Below are 12,843 nucleotides of genomic sequence, written 5' to 3'. Positions count from 1 at the left end.
CACAGCAGCAGGTTTGAGACAAGTTAATACTGGTGTGCTGTTCACAAGTAAAAACAATGTTATAACCAAATGATTGATCGTGTTTCCTGTCATGTGTCTCAGGTGTGATTCGCACAACATCGATGTTGGACCGCGAGACAATGCCTCACTACTGGCTTTCTGTTTATGCCACTGACCTGGGGACTGAACCTCTGATCTCCTGGACTCATGTCTTCCTGGAGGTCCTGGATGTTAATGACAATGCTCCAGAACTTTCCCAACCAGTGTATTTCGCATCCGTCCAAGAGAACTTGGACACGGTCAAATCTGTCGTCCAGGTGTCAGCCAAAGACGTAGACACATCCTCTGAGGGGAAGCTTTCCTTCCAGATGCTGGAATCTCATCGGACGTATTTTGACGTTGATCCCAAAACAGGTAATTAAGAGTGAATGAGCATAAATGTTTGTATACTACAAAGCAATTAAGCAATTCACTCCACGTGTCTGTAAGTTCTAGCGTATTGTCTGGATCTGCACTACGCTGTACAAAGTCATAGATCTCAACACCATGATAGATAGATAGATAGATAGATAATACTTACGATCATCCTCTTAGGGAAATTCAAATGATGTAAGATGCCTTATCTCACGTTAAGGAAAGTGATAAAAAAAATTCCTGGATCTGCCCCTTTAATAGAATCCCCACAATTTAATGGGTTCTTCCCTGGACCATGCCCCATCCCTCCACCAAGTTTGGTGTAAATTGGTTTGGTTTAGTACTTTTTGCGTAATCCTGCTGACAAACAAACATACACATTCTACTAGGAATCAACATAATTTAACATGTTGCCATTACAGCACAAGGCTTTCATTGTAAAACAGCTCATTTCAAACCCTAACCTGTCTCATGAATAACAGAACCTTACTGACCCTCAATCCATAAAAATGCAGGTACTTTTACACTATAATCAAACTAGAACAAGGAAGTGAACAAAATGACACCTTTGGTGCAGGGCATTTTCACAGTTCATAGTTTCGTAGTTAGTTCTATGCATCTGTTTTTGCAGTATTTTTCTCATAGTGGTGGGATGTGCTGCTTTACAAACTTATCTGTACAGTCAGTGGAGCTCCGTTCAGATGGTGATGCGGAGACCCACAGAACAGAAATTTAAACTTTCAATCATTTTCAAGTTGAACCTAAAAGTCATATTTTTATGTAATATAATAATCGTTCATTTCCACTTTTTTTTTTTTTTTAATTCTCAAGATGACATGATCCTCAGGATTAAAAGTTATGTAAGGGCAGTGGTGTATAACACAAAAATTACTCTCGTTTTCTATTTTTGCCTGATACTCATCCCCTCATCAAACGCTCAACCTAAGCCTGCTCACCAATTAAATAAGATGAGTAATAAAGCTTGCGCTGCAAAAAAGTATTTGGACATTACATCATGATCATCAGGTAACTTCTCTATTTTTGGAAATGCTATATAACAGCAAAATAATTTAGATCACATTTTGATATTAAATCCTCTAAGCAGCTTCACCTTCAGCTTGGTGAATGTAAGTATTGACATAAGAATATTCAGCCCTGAATCATGTAATTGAAGATTTTACTGAGTCAACATATGGGCAGGGACATATACAATAACTCTGGGATACAGGGTGTAATTCAATCAGCCTGTGCGGTTCCATCCACCTATTTCACGAGCAGTTTGGGCAGAAATACAGGCAACAAGCTCCCTTCTGATTGATTTACATTTTGATTCAAACTCCCTTTGTGAATATAAGACATCTGGAGCAGCTCTTTGCTTTGTCTCTCACAAATAGCTTTGACATGTCTCTGTATGTTCCCATGTTCCTGTGGCAGATTTACATTTAGATTCAGGGTTATTACTGCAGCTGTAAAACCTTACAATGCTTTATTTCTCACAATGGGGGAGGTTGAAAAAATATCTTCTAATGCACTGTTGCAAGTCTGAGCAGAGCAAGTGATGCAGAAACTGGGGGGGGGGGGCAGAGCTGAAAATAAAACTTCACAATGAGAAACTTCTTAAGGGGTCACTCACAAACTCACTCATCTGTTTCCTGATGGATGTGGAGTAACTGAGGAAAATCTTAAATAGCAGGAAAAAGAGAGACATGCCTGCAACCCCCTCAGGTATTCTGCATGCTCATCTTTGACAGTTGCAACTGAGTCACCTCTTACAGACTTTGATGTTCAACGAAATGAGCATTGCAAGCTGCTACAAGCCCTGTCCTCTTCTCATAATCTCCAGGTTGGTCTCGTGTTTGTCCACGCCCTCAGGCCAGTATACTGAAGGATTACAGAGCGGGAGGGCAAGTTGTGTTAATGCTGAGGTGTCACACAAAGGCAGGCAGGACAGGAGGTGTTGAAACAGCTGGAGAGTGTCACATTAAAACAAGCTTTTTTGTACAAAAGCAGGTGTATTTGATACTCATTTACTCATGCATACAAGCATGGGATGAAAAGGGATATTGTGTCTCTGTGTACTTCTAAATCTGAGGATTTCCTAATGGCAAGTCTCAGCTGTACGTTGAGGTCTTTTGAATGTATATGACCTAAATGCTGGTAGAAAAACTCCCGAACTATACGCTTTATTGTTTACTTAAATGCCTCTGCGTGAGATAATGATAGGAATGAAAATTTAAAACAACACAGAACCGGTGGAACAAGGGGAGACTTAACTAACCACACATAAACATAAGGGAATAATTGATCTGCTTTCACAAAAGAAAGAGTGAACAGTACAAATTACACAATAAAAATGTCAAAACAATTGAGAGAAACTAAATGCTGATTAAAACAAGATTGTATCTTGTAAAAATAGGGTAAAATTACATGAACTGCTACTTAAACCACATGCAAGCTCCACAAAGACACTATATGACCAAAAGTATTTGGACACACACGTCTATATCTTTGTGTACTTTGCTTTGGAGCCGATTCTCATGGTTTGGCCCAGGCTGCTCAGTTCTAATGAAGGAAAATCTTAATGCTACAGGATAAAACAATATTTTAGACAACAGTGAAACTTCCAACTTTGTGGAAAAAGTTTCTGCGTGTCCCTTTTCCTATTTCAACATGACAACACCCGGAGCACAAAGCCAGGGTTTTAAAGTAATGGTTCTCCTAGTTTGGTGTGAAGAATTTGACTAACCTTTATAGAGCCCTGACCTCAGCCCCATCCAACACCTTTAAGATGAACTTGAACAAGCCCAGTATCATTATTGGACCTCACTGATGCTCTTGTGGCTGCTGTTATAACAGCAGATTAATGCCCTTGGTTTTAAAATGAGAGGCTAAAAGGTAACATTTGGGTGTAAAGTATCCACATACTTCAGGCCATGTAGTTTAAATCACAATATAATTTTCACAGAAGGCAGGTAAAGCACTAAGAGGACATGCTAATAAAACTATAGCAGCTATCAGAACAAAAGGAAAATCTGATATCAGCGTTCACTGGTGAAATTAATCAATATATGTTATTTCCAACAAATTTCCTGTTGAAACCAGATCTTTTGAACATGATCCACCTTGTTGTATTTACACAAATCTACCCACAATTACTAATGTACAGGGTAACTGGTGTAGAAACCTCTCATGCCTCAACAGGATGAAGATGACTCATGTCTGTATGAAGGTTTCTGTTGAAGTTTTTTATTCTCCTGAAGCGTATACTTCACACTGCAGCATCAGTCTGATTCAACCTAGAGGAATTACTTGAAAAGGTCTTAGGAGGAAAGGATGTGTGCTGAGTGATGGAAAAAAAACTGAATGAAATCCAGTCTGTTCTCTTTTTTTCTTTTTTCTTTTTTTTTTTTTTTAGAGCAGTTGTTGCCTTGAACAAGTTGTTTTCTGACTTTGACAACAGGTTTGTGCAGGGAACAAGGGTGTGCCAAATTACCAAAATGACCGAAAATTGGTGTGCCTTTGGTTATGTAAGTTCGGTGTAGGTTTCATTATGTGTTATGCTGATTGTTGGCAAGGCCAGACAAGCAAGGAATGTTCCCAATTCATTAGCATTTTCAACATCAAATTCCTTAAATCACTGCACAGCCTCTAAGATCCCCAGACTGATATGTTGTGAAGCAACACTCAACAAACTGAAAGCTGGTTATCATTGACAGTTAACTCTGGTGATGTTCTATATTTTTCCTTTTGTCAGCAATAACACTGAAAAGACTAAAACCAATCAAAAACAATATATTGATCCTAACAAGTGTTATGTGTGTATTCAAAGCCTGTTCCCTTCTTCCTCTGTGCCATAGAGCGCCGTTGTTGTCTAGAACTATTAAAAACACATCAACGAGCCCAACTATTGCACCATCTTTACCATGAATACGCACATTGTAGATTATTTTGACTCCATCTCACATACACCATCCTGCTGCTTTAAATACTCACTAGCAAATGTGTGTTAATTCGCAGCTGAAAATAGTCTCCAAAAATTGCATTTCCTCTTGAATGAATAACATTTGATAATAATGACTATATATTTACAAGCTGTTTTTAAAGATTTCACATCTTCAACAAGAATCAATGGGATCAGAGCCGAGGGCCACAGACAAGTTAGGGTAGTCATAGAGTGTCGAGAGATGAACTGATACATTGTTTTAATGGGATGTGTTGACAATATGAAAAACACTGAATAACACCAGCATCATCCTTTTAAATATTTTCAGCATCTACCATAAATTCCTTGATCTGTGCAGCAGTGAAGTGGAGTCAAAATGTTTCACTTTCTTTGACATTTTCAACTCAAGTTGATGTGTCATTTCAGTTCTTCTGAAGCAAATCTGTTTGTGTTGCTCGGTTTGCATCTTTCCATGGACTTCTAAAACATTACAAAAGCTTTTAAATGCTGCTTCTTGTACCTAAATGCACCTTGAGACAGGGTGTCTGTTCAGAATGGCTGCAGTGATCAGATATCATTGTGAGTAAGTCATACAAACGAGGCTGAGTGTTTTCCATCACTTAGAGATCCATCAGATCAGATATTCATGTGATAATGAAGGGCTGCTAAAGACCCAGTGCTGGCAGCTTGGGTGGATTAGTTTTAAACTGCTCCTGCAATTAGTAATGATCTGGGCTGTTTGCTACTCTTTTCAGGGGCTTGTTTACCCACTCGACTTCATTTGTATGCATTTGTAACTGACAAAGTACTTTTGCATTCTCAGTTCAAGGAAGGAATTTTCCTACCAAACCATGTCAACTGAATTAGGACTCTGTTATTGCAATCTTGATATCTTGATCTTTTCCTGGGAGTCTTAGTTTTCTCCCCTTCCCTAACCGATATAGTTGCTTGTGAATACCAATGTGTCCTTTAAAAATGAGTGCAACAAAGGCAGCAATACAAAAAATAAAAAAGCAAAGATGCGAAGGGATTCGAGAGAAAGAGAGAAAGACAAGGAAGCAAACAAACCAGGCCTCGACATTGCCAGATAACACTGTTTACCTTCACGTGGCTTTGACAGCCGTCCAGCATGGCTGAGTGAAAACATGCAACGAGGGAGAGACAGGGCTTTACCCCTGATTCCCATGTCTGCACTAATGACAAAAACACACTTTCTAATGTGTCCCACCTGTCCTAATGATGCCCTCCCAGCAGGGCTTGTTTGCACCGTTGTAAAAAGGACTCAACGACCCTCAGCAGGGTCTTTCACTCCACTTACGACCCCCAGCTCTGTCTACAGAGAACAACTCCCAAACCACCTCGTGCCTGCCTCCTAACACCAAAAGATTTTCTACCTAAATTGTTCAAAACTTAAGTGCTCAGAGTACCCTGTAAATAAAAAAAGAAGCTAAAGCGACAAGAAGCTTTAATTATGCTTTCACATCCACATAGCTACAAAAGTTCATTTTATAAAAACGTCATCAGTCCATTTTGAATTATATCAGGCCGTAACTCTGCAGGGGACATGGTTTTCTTTTGGAGGTTCTTAGCTCATCTTTGCTTATCCAAGTACATCCAGCTACTAACAGCACCTGAAACTCCCCTCCCCCCACACCTTTGAGGGCTGCTCCATTCTGTAGTTTTTTTCACTTTCCAAAGCCAATAATTAGACAGTCACACCCTCTTTACACAGCGATTCTCCAGGTGTACAGAGGTAGGAAAGTGAGCAGGAGTTGAAGTTTTCTGTCAAACAGTTTTTCATTTATTTCACATCTGCTTTTGTCACTCTTCGTGTGATCAGTTGAGTGCAACACCGTGAACGCCTTCATTTAGAAACTGAAAAATATGCACTATTTGCCTTATCATTACACTCTGCCCTTCTCTGTGACGGCAGGATGAAAAGCCTGCCGTCATAGAGAAGGGCAGAGTGGGGCAGCCGTTCAGAACAGCTGTAAACACTTCTGGCTTTGGACGTGGTCAGACGGACCTTTATTTTTCAAGCCTGTTCCAGCCGTAAATCCACCTATATCCACATGGATATATCTATATAATATCATCTCTCAATACCCCCCAACTACAATCCCAGCCTCTAGAGACCCTGGAATCCTTCGTGTCAATATCATTCACAGACAAAAAACTCTGGTCCCGTTCAGACCTGATATTAATGTGTCTTCAGTGATCCGATTACAAGTGAAGATTATATTTAAACATAGAAACACTTTTAGCCGACACTGCAGACGATTCTATATAATGACCTTTTGCAATTTTTAATAAAACTTGTGAATATGGACTTTAGTTCATTTTCTTCTGAGTTAACGGTCGATTAAAGCAGATTTTCATGTGTGAGAGGGCTTCTCGAAGGTCTCTGTAATCATCCCGTTGATCCTGTTGCAATAAAAACCCACCGTTCAGTCTCTCAACATCTGCAAAAGCTGAAAAGCCTCAGATTGTCATAAAAACAAGAGCAGGAGCAGGATCCATAATCATTTCACACATCATTTAAACACTGGGTTGTAAAAGGCACTCTCACACAGACACACACTCTCGTACTCTCTCTCTTATCCAAACAGTCCTCCACAGCCTGACCCTTATTATTATCCCACCAGCAATACTGGCAGCCCTCCCCTGCCAGCGTGTCTCTGCTGTCCCTATTAGAACTAATAGCAGCCCTAAAACACTTCACTTAATTTATTTAGATTGGGTGAGAGGAGGTCAAAAGATACTCTCATCAGCACAACGGAGAAACTGACTCACTGCTGCTGGAGGGAAAAAAAGAAAAAGGTCAAAGCAAAATTAAACAGAATACAGCAAAGTGGCATCTTTGAGTACAATGCTTCTGCAGCGGAAAATGTGTAATGAATTTAATATTTTTTGACTAATCAACCAGCTAAGTCGCATGAAAAATGGGTCAAATTCTGTCTCCAGTGTTTTTCAAGGCATATGAGTGGATATTATTGTGATGCCAGAGATCATTCCCTTCTAATTACTACAGCTCATTCTCCTATTAAAAAAAATCGAATCGAGTAAAAGCAAGAGCCTCGATTTGTCATCTAGACCTGCAATTCACAACATTTCATTAGATTTTTTCTTTGAGAAAAGTGCGCTGAGTGTCCTCAGCAGGTTCTGAGCTTAAAGTGAAGACAAAAGTTGAGATTTCCAAACAAACAGCTGTGCAGCAGCCAAATGTGTCTGAATAACCTGCTGAGCCGCATAGTTTATGTCTTATACCAGGAACAAACCAACTGTTAGAGATGCAGACACAAACGCTGAGTCAGCCACAGACTCATCCGCCTGTACTTATTTTGATGCGTTAGGCTCTGCAGTTTCTCATAAGCCCGTATCAGTGGCGGAGGTGGTCTGTGATTGGGTGTGTTAGTCATGATAACTTCACCTTATTTCCTCTCCAGGCTTCTTTCATCCTTTTCCGCCCTCGAGAAAACACCACAGGGACACTGAGAAGCAAAACTTTAAAATTGTAGTTTTTACTTCTGTCAGACACGTTCCTCATTTTTATTCTGTACAATGAACATTTCAAAAGATTGAATGTGGTGTCAGAATTGTAGTTTAGGTTTCGTTTTTTTTTTTTTTGTCCAATATGTTTTTAATTAGAGATTAGTATTTTATAAACAAGATTAAGTCTTTTGAATACTAGTTGTCTGCTGTATAATGATATTATTTGGTTGATAATATATACAGTCATTTGATGCTATTAAAATGTGTCCTTTATTATAAAAGAAAAACCTTAACTCAAGGTCTGTTTAGTGGCTTTCTCCACATATTTCATTTTAAACATATTTCATCTTTACAACATCTACTGAGGAAGACCATAAGATGTGGATAAAAGCTCCAGATAAAGCCGTATAATAAGGATTATTAAATATTAGGATATTTCCAAGGCAGGCCCACACAGTTTGGGACAAATTAAACAGGAAATTAATATTTGTTTGTATATCTCATTTATTTTATGTGAAGCAAAGACTGATGAGGACATTTGAGTAAAAGTGTAATGTTACAATTCAAAATCTGGATAAAATCATTTGCCAAGTTTGAGGGTTTTTTTCTTTTTTTGCAGCAGCAAACTCTGAACAGACTCATGAAAAGACTGATGTACACACACTCACACTGTACATACACAGGAGAATGTGCTTATAAAAGTTGGATACACACGAACACACACAAATACACCAATGATGACAACAACAATAACAACAGCAGAAACAACATCCCCAGACTAAATTGTATTTGCTTAGGTGCAGTCAGCACTGTTGTTGCACACACACACACACGCACACACACACACCCACACACACACACACACACACACACACACACACACACACACACACACCTACAATAACAGAAGCAGTAACACTTCTGTCTTTGTTTATTTGTTTAGGTTTAATTAGCACTCTCACTTCCCACCATTGAGACTCCCACACACTAACAGCATTGATTCTTTCTTTCTGTGTGTGTGTGTGTGTGTGTGTGTGTGTGTGTGTGTGTGTGTGTGTGTGTGTGTGTGTGTGTGTGTGTGTGTGTGTGTGTGTGTGTGCAGGTGTTATCAGCACTCTCTCAGCCTTGGATCGGGAGGATAAATCAGAGCACAGTATCGAGGTGAGATTCTTATAAACAACATTTCCACTTCCCTTTGGATTGAAGCTGAAACAAGAAAAAACAAAACGTGTTGTGCTGTAATGCACCAGAGGCTCAGAATATCACTAAATCCCCAACAATACATGTTCTACAGGCTACTAAACACAAACTCATATACTTTATATACCAACAATAGTGTGTTAGAACAAGTAGGTTTTTACAGGTACATAAAGCAAAGAAAATCGCCTTTTTGGGTAAACTGACCCTCTCTTTGTAATCTGTAGTTTTCCAACAGTCGTCTTCTACACATATAGTTGGAAACAATTTCTGGATAAATTTCAGGTGAAATTACTCAAAGGAACAAAGAAGTATTTAGTTTATATATAATTATTATATAGTTTTCCTATTAGTGCCATTGACAATCACAAGTAAAGGTTAGCGAGTGAATTTAAGGTTTTTATGAGACATTTAATATTTCAGTGATCCAGCTTTAACAAGCAATTTTATATATATAGTCATTCAGGGAGTTGACTGAGGATCTTGTCCTTTTCAGACAATTAACTCTGTTTGCATTATTAGCTGAAGCAAAATAAAGAGTCTCTGACAACCCTTCCCTTCCAACTTAAAGTTCAATTAACAGTGGAAGATCAGAGGCACTTTTAAATCTAGACAAGGTTTCATCTAGTTTTACAGATAATCTAATTATTCAGATATAAACTCTTTCTTCTGAATTCTCAGGTGATCGTTTCAGATAACGGCTCCCCGTCTTTGCGCTCCACCGCCACTGTTGTGATCCAAGTTCTGGACGCCAATGACAACCGACCGAAGTTCACAGACAAACTTTTCCACGTCAGGCTGCCGGAACAGCATCACCAGGCGGGTAAACAGGAGGTCTGCAGGATGGTCGCCCGTGACGATGATGAGGGCTCAAATGCTCTGGTAACCTACAAGCTCCAAGACAATGCGGATAAGCGTTTTGAGATTGACCCAGTGACGGGCGTGGTGACATCGCACGGTGATTTCTGGCCTGGGAACTACAGTATTCTCACGGTAGGTGTCCAGAACCATTGTAAGGTGTTGTAGATCTGATACATCCACATGGAGTTGTGCGGCTCTGGAGCAAAAACATACCTTTTGTCTTTAATCAAGAGAGATAATGAGTTTGTATTTCAACACGCTTGAAGTAAATACTTTGTCTAAAGAGTTGTGCCTCATTTACTTATCTCTGTAGAAGGTGTGGAGACTTTAAAGCCTTGACCGAGCCCACCAGCTCTGCTAAAGAGGCTAAATTACCCGTGCTTAATACGCTGAAAGACACTTCCCTAACACCTGCTCTGGGACCAGTGACTGTTCTTAGTCCTTGTCATCACTCTGCATTGCTGAGGCCAGCAGGTTAATCAACTACTGAAAGGCTCTGTAGGATTTTGGAAACTTCAAAAAGCTTTTTTTTTTCTCCTCCACTGATGCACAGAGCAGCCATGACTCGTTTCTTTCTATTGATGACCTTTACAGATAATTAAAGGATGAGGCCAGTGTTATTCCATGTTTTCTTTATGAACAAATCCCATGAAAAGAACAGAACCAACAACGTGTTAGTTCATCTATCAATACTTTCACACTTCCTCAGCCTGTCTGCGGCACTCAGCCCCCCAGCTCACTGTTGGATACTGAAGTCGCAAATCAGGAGGAAATAGTGCATTTTGTTGGGGACTATTTTCAGCAGTGGATTAATCCACATTTGGTGTGCTAGTGAGTATTTTGGGCAGCAGGACAATGTACTAAGGTGGTGATGAAGGAACATGATCATTGATGTGTTTTTAATGGTTTTTGTCATTATTGGTTTTAGTTGGATTTGCTGACATATAAAATATAGATATATATTGCCAACCTCACCCTTTAATAATTAGCAGAAACATGAATGCCGTGCAATTATTTCAACATTTGTAAATAATATCTATAGCTCATTAGAATCATGACAACAAGACAAATTATTTTATCAATTTTGATTGTAACAATAAGGAAATGGGTAAAAATTTGTTCTTTAAGGCCCCTATATGTCTTTTTCTTACTTAATTGATTGATCACTTAGTCTTTGAAATCTTAAAACATATTTAAATACACCCATCCCAGTTTCCCAGAATCTTTACGTCTTCAGATGTCATGTTTTGTCCGACCGACACTTCTACACCTGAAGATATTTTATTTATTTCATCATATATGATGAAGAAGTTGAAGAACCACAACGGATCCATTATCAAAATAGTTTTCCAATGAATGCTCTTTTTGATCAGCTTATCATTTAATCCTCTCAGTTCCCTTTCCGAATATATCCTTGGTCCAAACAAGCATATTTCGAATCTGTGTGTTAGGCGGAGACTGACTGAGACCTCCAGTATCACCACAGATTCTCTTACAGTTGTTCTATTCTTAGCAAAACCCTTCTTAAAATGTTAATTTAATTTCCATTTTAATTCCAAGATTAAAGCCACAGACCAGGGCAGCCCATCACGATCATCCACAGCTCGACTTGACATTGAGTGGATGGGCCACCCACCCCCCTCCGCTGAGCCAATCACATTTGACGAGCCCCACTTCACCTTTGCCGTCATGGAAACGGAGCCTGTCACTCACATGGTGGGCATCATCATGACGGAGACGCATCGGCTGAGGTGGTTTGATATCATAGGTGAGAGGAAATGTACACACACACACACACACACACACACACACACCCACACAGACACAGTATTGATCAGAAGCTGTTTGCGAGAAAAACAGAATAAACTTCAAGCTCTGATGGAAAAACAAGCTGCACACAAATAAGGGTAATGATCTCTGAAAGAAGACAAACGATAGATAAAAAAACTATTAATATTTATCCCCATAATACCAACGATTTATCGATAAAGTGCAGAAAACAAAACAGAAAAACCAGCTGAAATCAGAACTCAGTTGTCACAGTGTAATAACTTCTTATAGATCAGAGAGAGTCTCTCCATCTCTGCCTCTGTCTGATATTAAACTCCTGCAGCTGAGGCAAACAGCACAACATATTAGTAAATGATATCTGACGTTCACCATATTGCCACTTACACCAAAGTGCTGACTTGTAAACCGCCGGCTCACACCGGAGAATACAAACAGGTTACAACCATCATCCATCCTTATGAGTCTCCATATAAACTGGAGACAAGTTATTTTCTGAAGGTCAGCAAACTCCTGCAACAGTGAGTGATATTAGAGACTGAGCAGGGCGGAGACAAACAATATGAGTGTGAGTTAAAGGAAGAAAATATACCCTATGATGTTTTTGCTGCTACATAGTATTAATGTGTAAATTTCATGGAGTCACTCATGATAAAGTGCTGCAATTTATTTCTTTGATCAACCCCACTTCTTCAAAATGAGTCTCTTAATGTTCACTTAGTTGTGTCCTAGAACTGTTTTAACCAGTTTGCTGAAACTTGTGAGTGTTGCTGTGTTCATGGTTATGTTTAGACCACCTCTCTTTCCTGTTAAACCAAACCTGCTGTTGCATCCCTGTGCTGCCTGAGAGAATCAGGTCAGGGCTCAAGAAGCCCAGTCCTCTGGGCTACATTGTCAGCTGGCCAGCAATTTATCTTTTCTGCCTTATTGTTAGAAACAACATGAGAAACCATTGGTCTAAGAGGAGGGAGAACACAAAATATCTTAGTGACCTGGCAGTTAAAACACTTTGTCTCACACAGCATTTGCTGTTGCTCTCTGGGCAACTTTCATATCCTGTCGCTGAGGCTGGAAAAAATAAATCAAAGAAGAAACAAGGTGACCATGATACAATGAGAAAGAATTTGGTCTAGAAAAGCTCTGCTGAT

At 39.4% G+C, this 12,843-nt stretch overlaps 1 protein-coding gene across 4 annotated transcripts in view; it reads left to right on the top strand.

The window, feature by feature from the left end:
* Positions 1-12,843, top strand: part of fat2 (FAT atypical cadherin 2) — a 136,844-nt gene that overhangs the window by 50,720 nt on the left and 73,281 nt on the right. For all 4 annotated transcript variants that reach the window (XM_071458163.1, XM_071458161.1, XM_071458162.1 and 1 more), the window contains 4 exons: positions 103-414; positions 8,952-9,010; positions 9,728-10,039; positions 11,468-11,675. In XM_071458163.1, the coding sequence (XP_071314264.1) occupies positions 103-414; positions 8,952-9,010; positions 9,728-10,039; positions 11,468-11,675 (891 nt within the window). The remainder of the gene's footprint in view (positions 1-102; positions 415-8,951; positions 9,011-9,727; positions 10,040-11,467; positions 11,676-12,843) is intronic.

Source organism: Trachinotus anak, unplaced genomic scaffold (genome assembly GCF_046630095.1).
Source record: "Trachinotus anak isolate AG129_WGS33_773 ecotype Australia unplaced genomic scaffold, CSIRO_AGI_Tana_v1 ptg000021l, whole genome shotgun sequence".
Taxonomy (NCBI): domain Eukaryota; kingdom Metazoa; phylum Chordata; class Actinopteri; order Carangiformes; family Carangidae; genus Trachinotus; species Trachinotus anak.
Note: the sequence above shows the minus strand (reverse complement) of the source record. Positions and strands in the feature narration are given on the sequence as shown.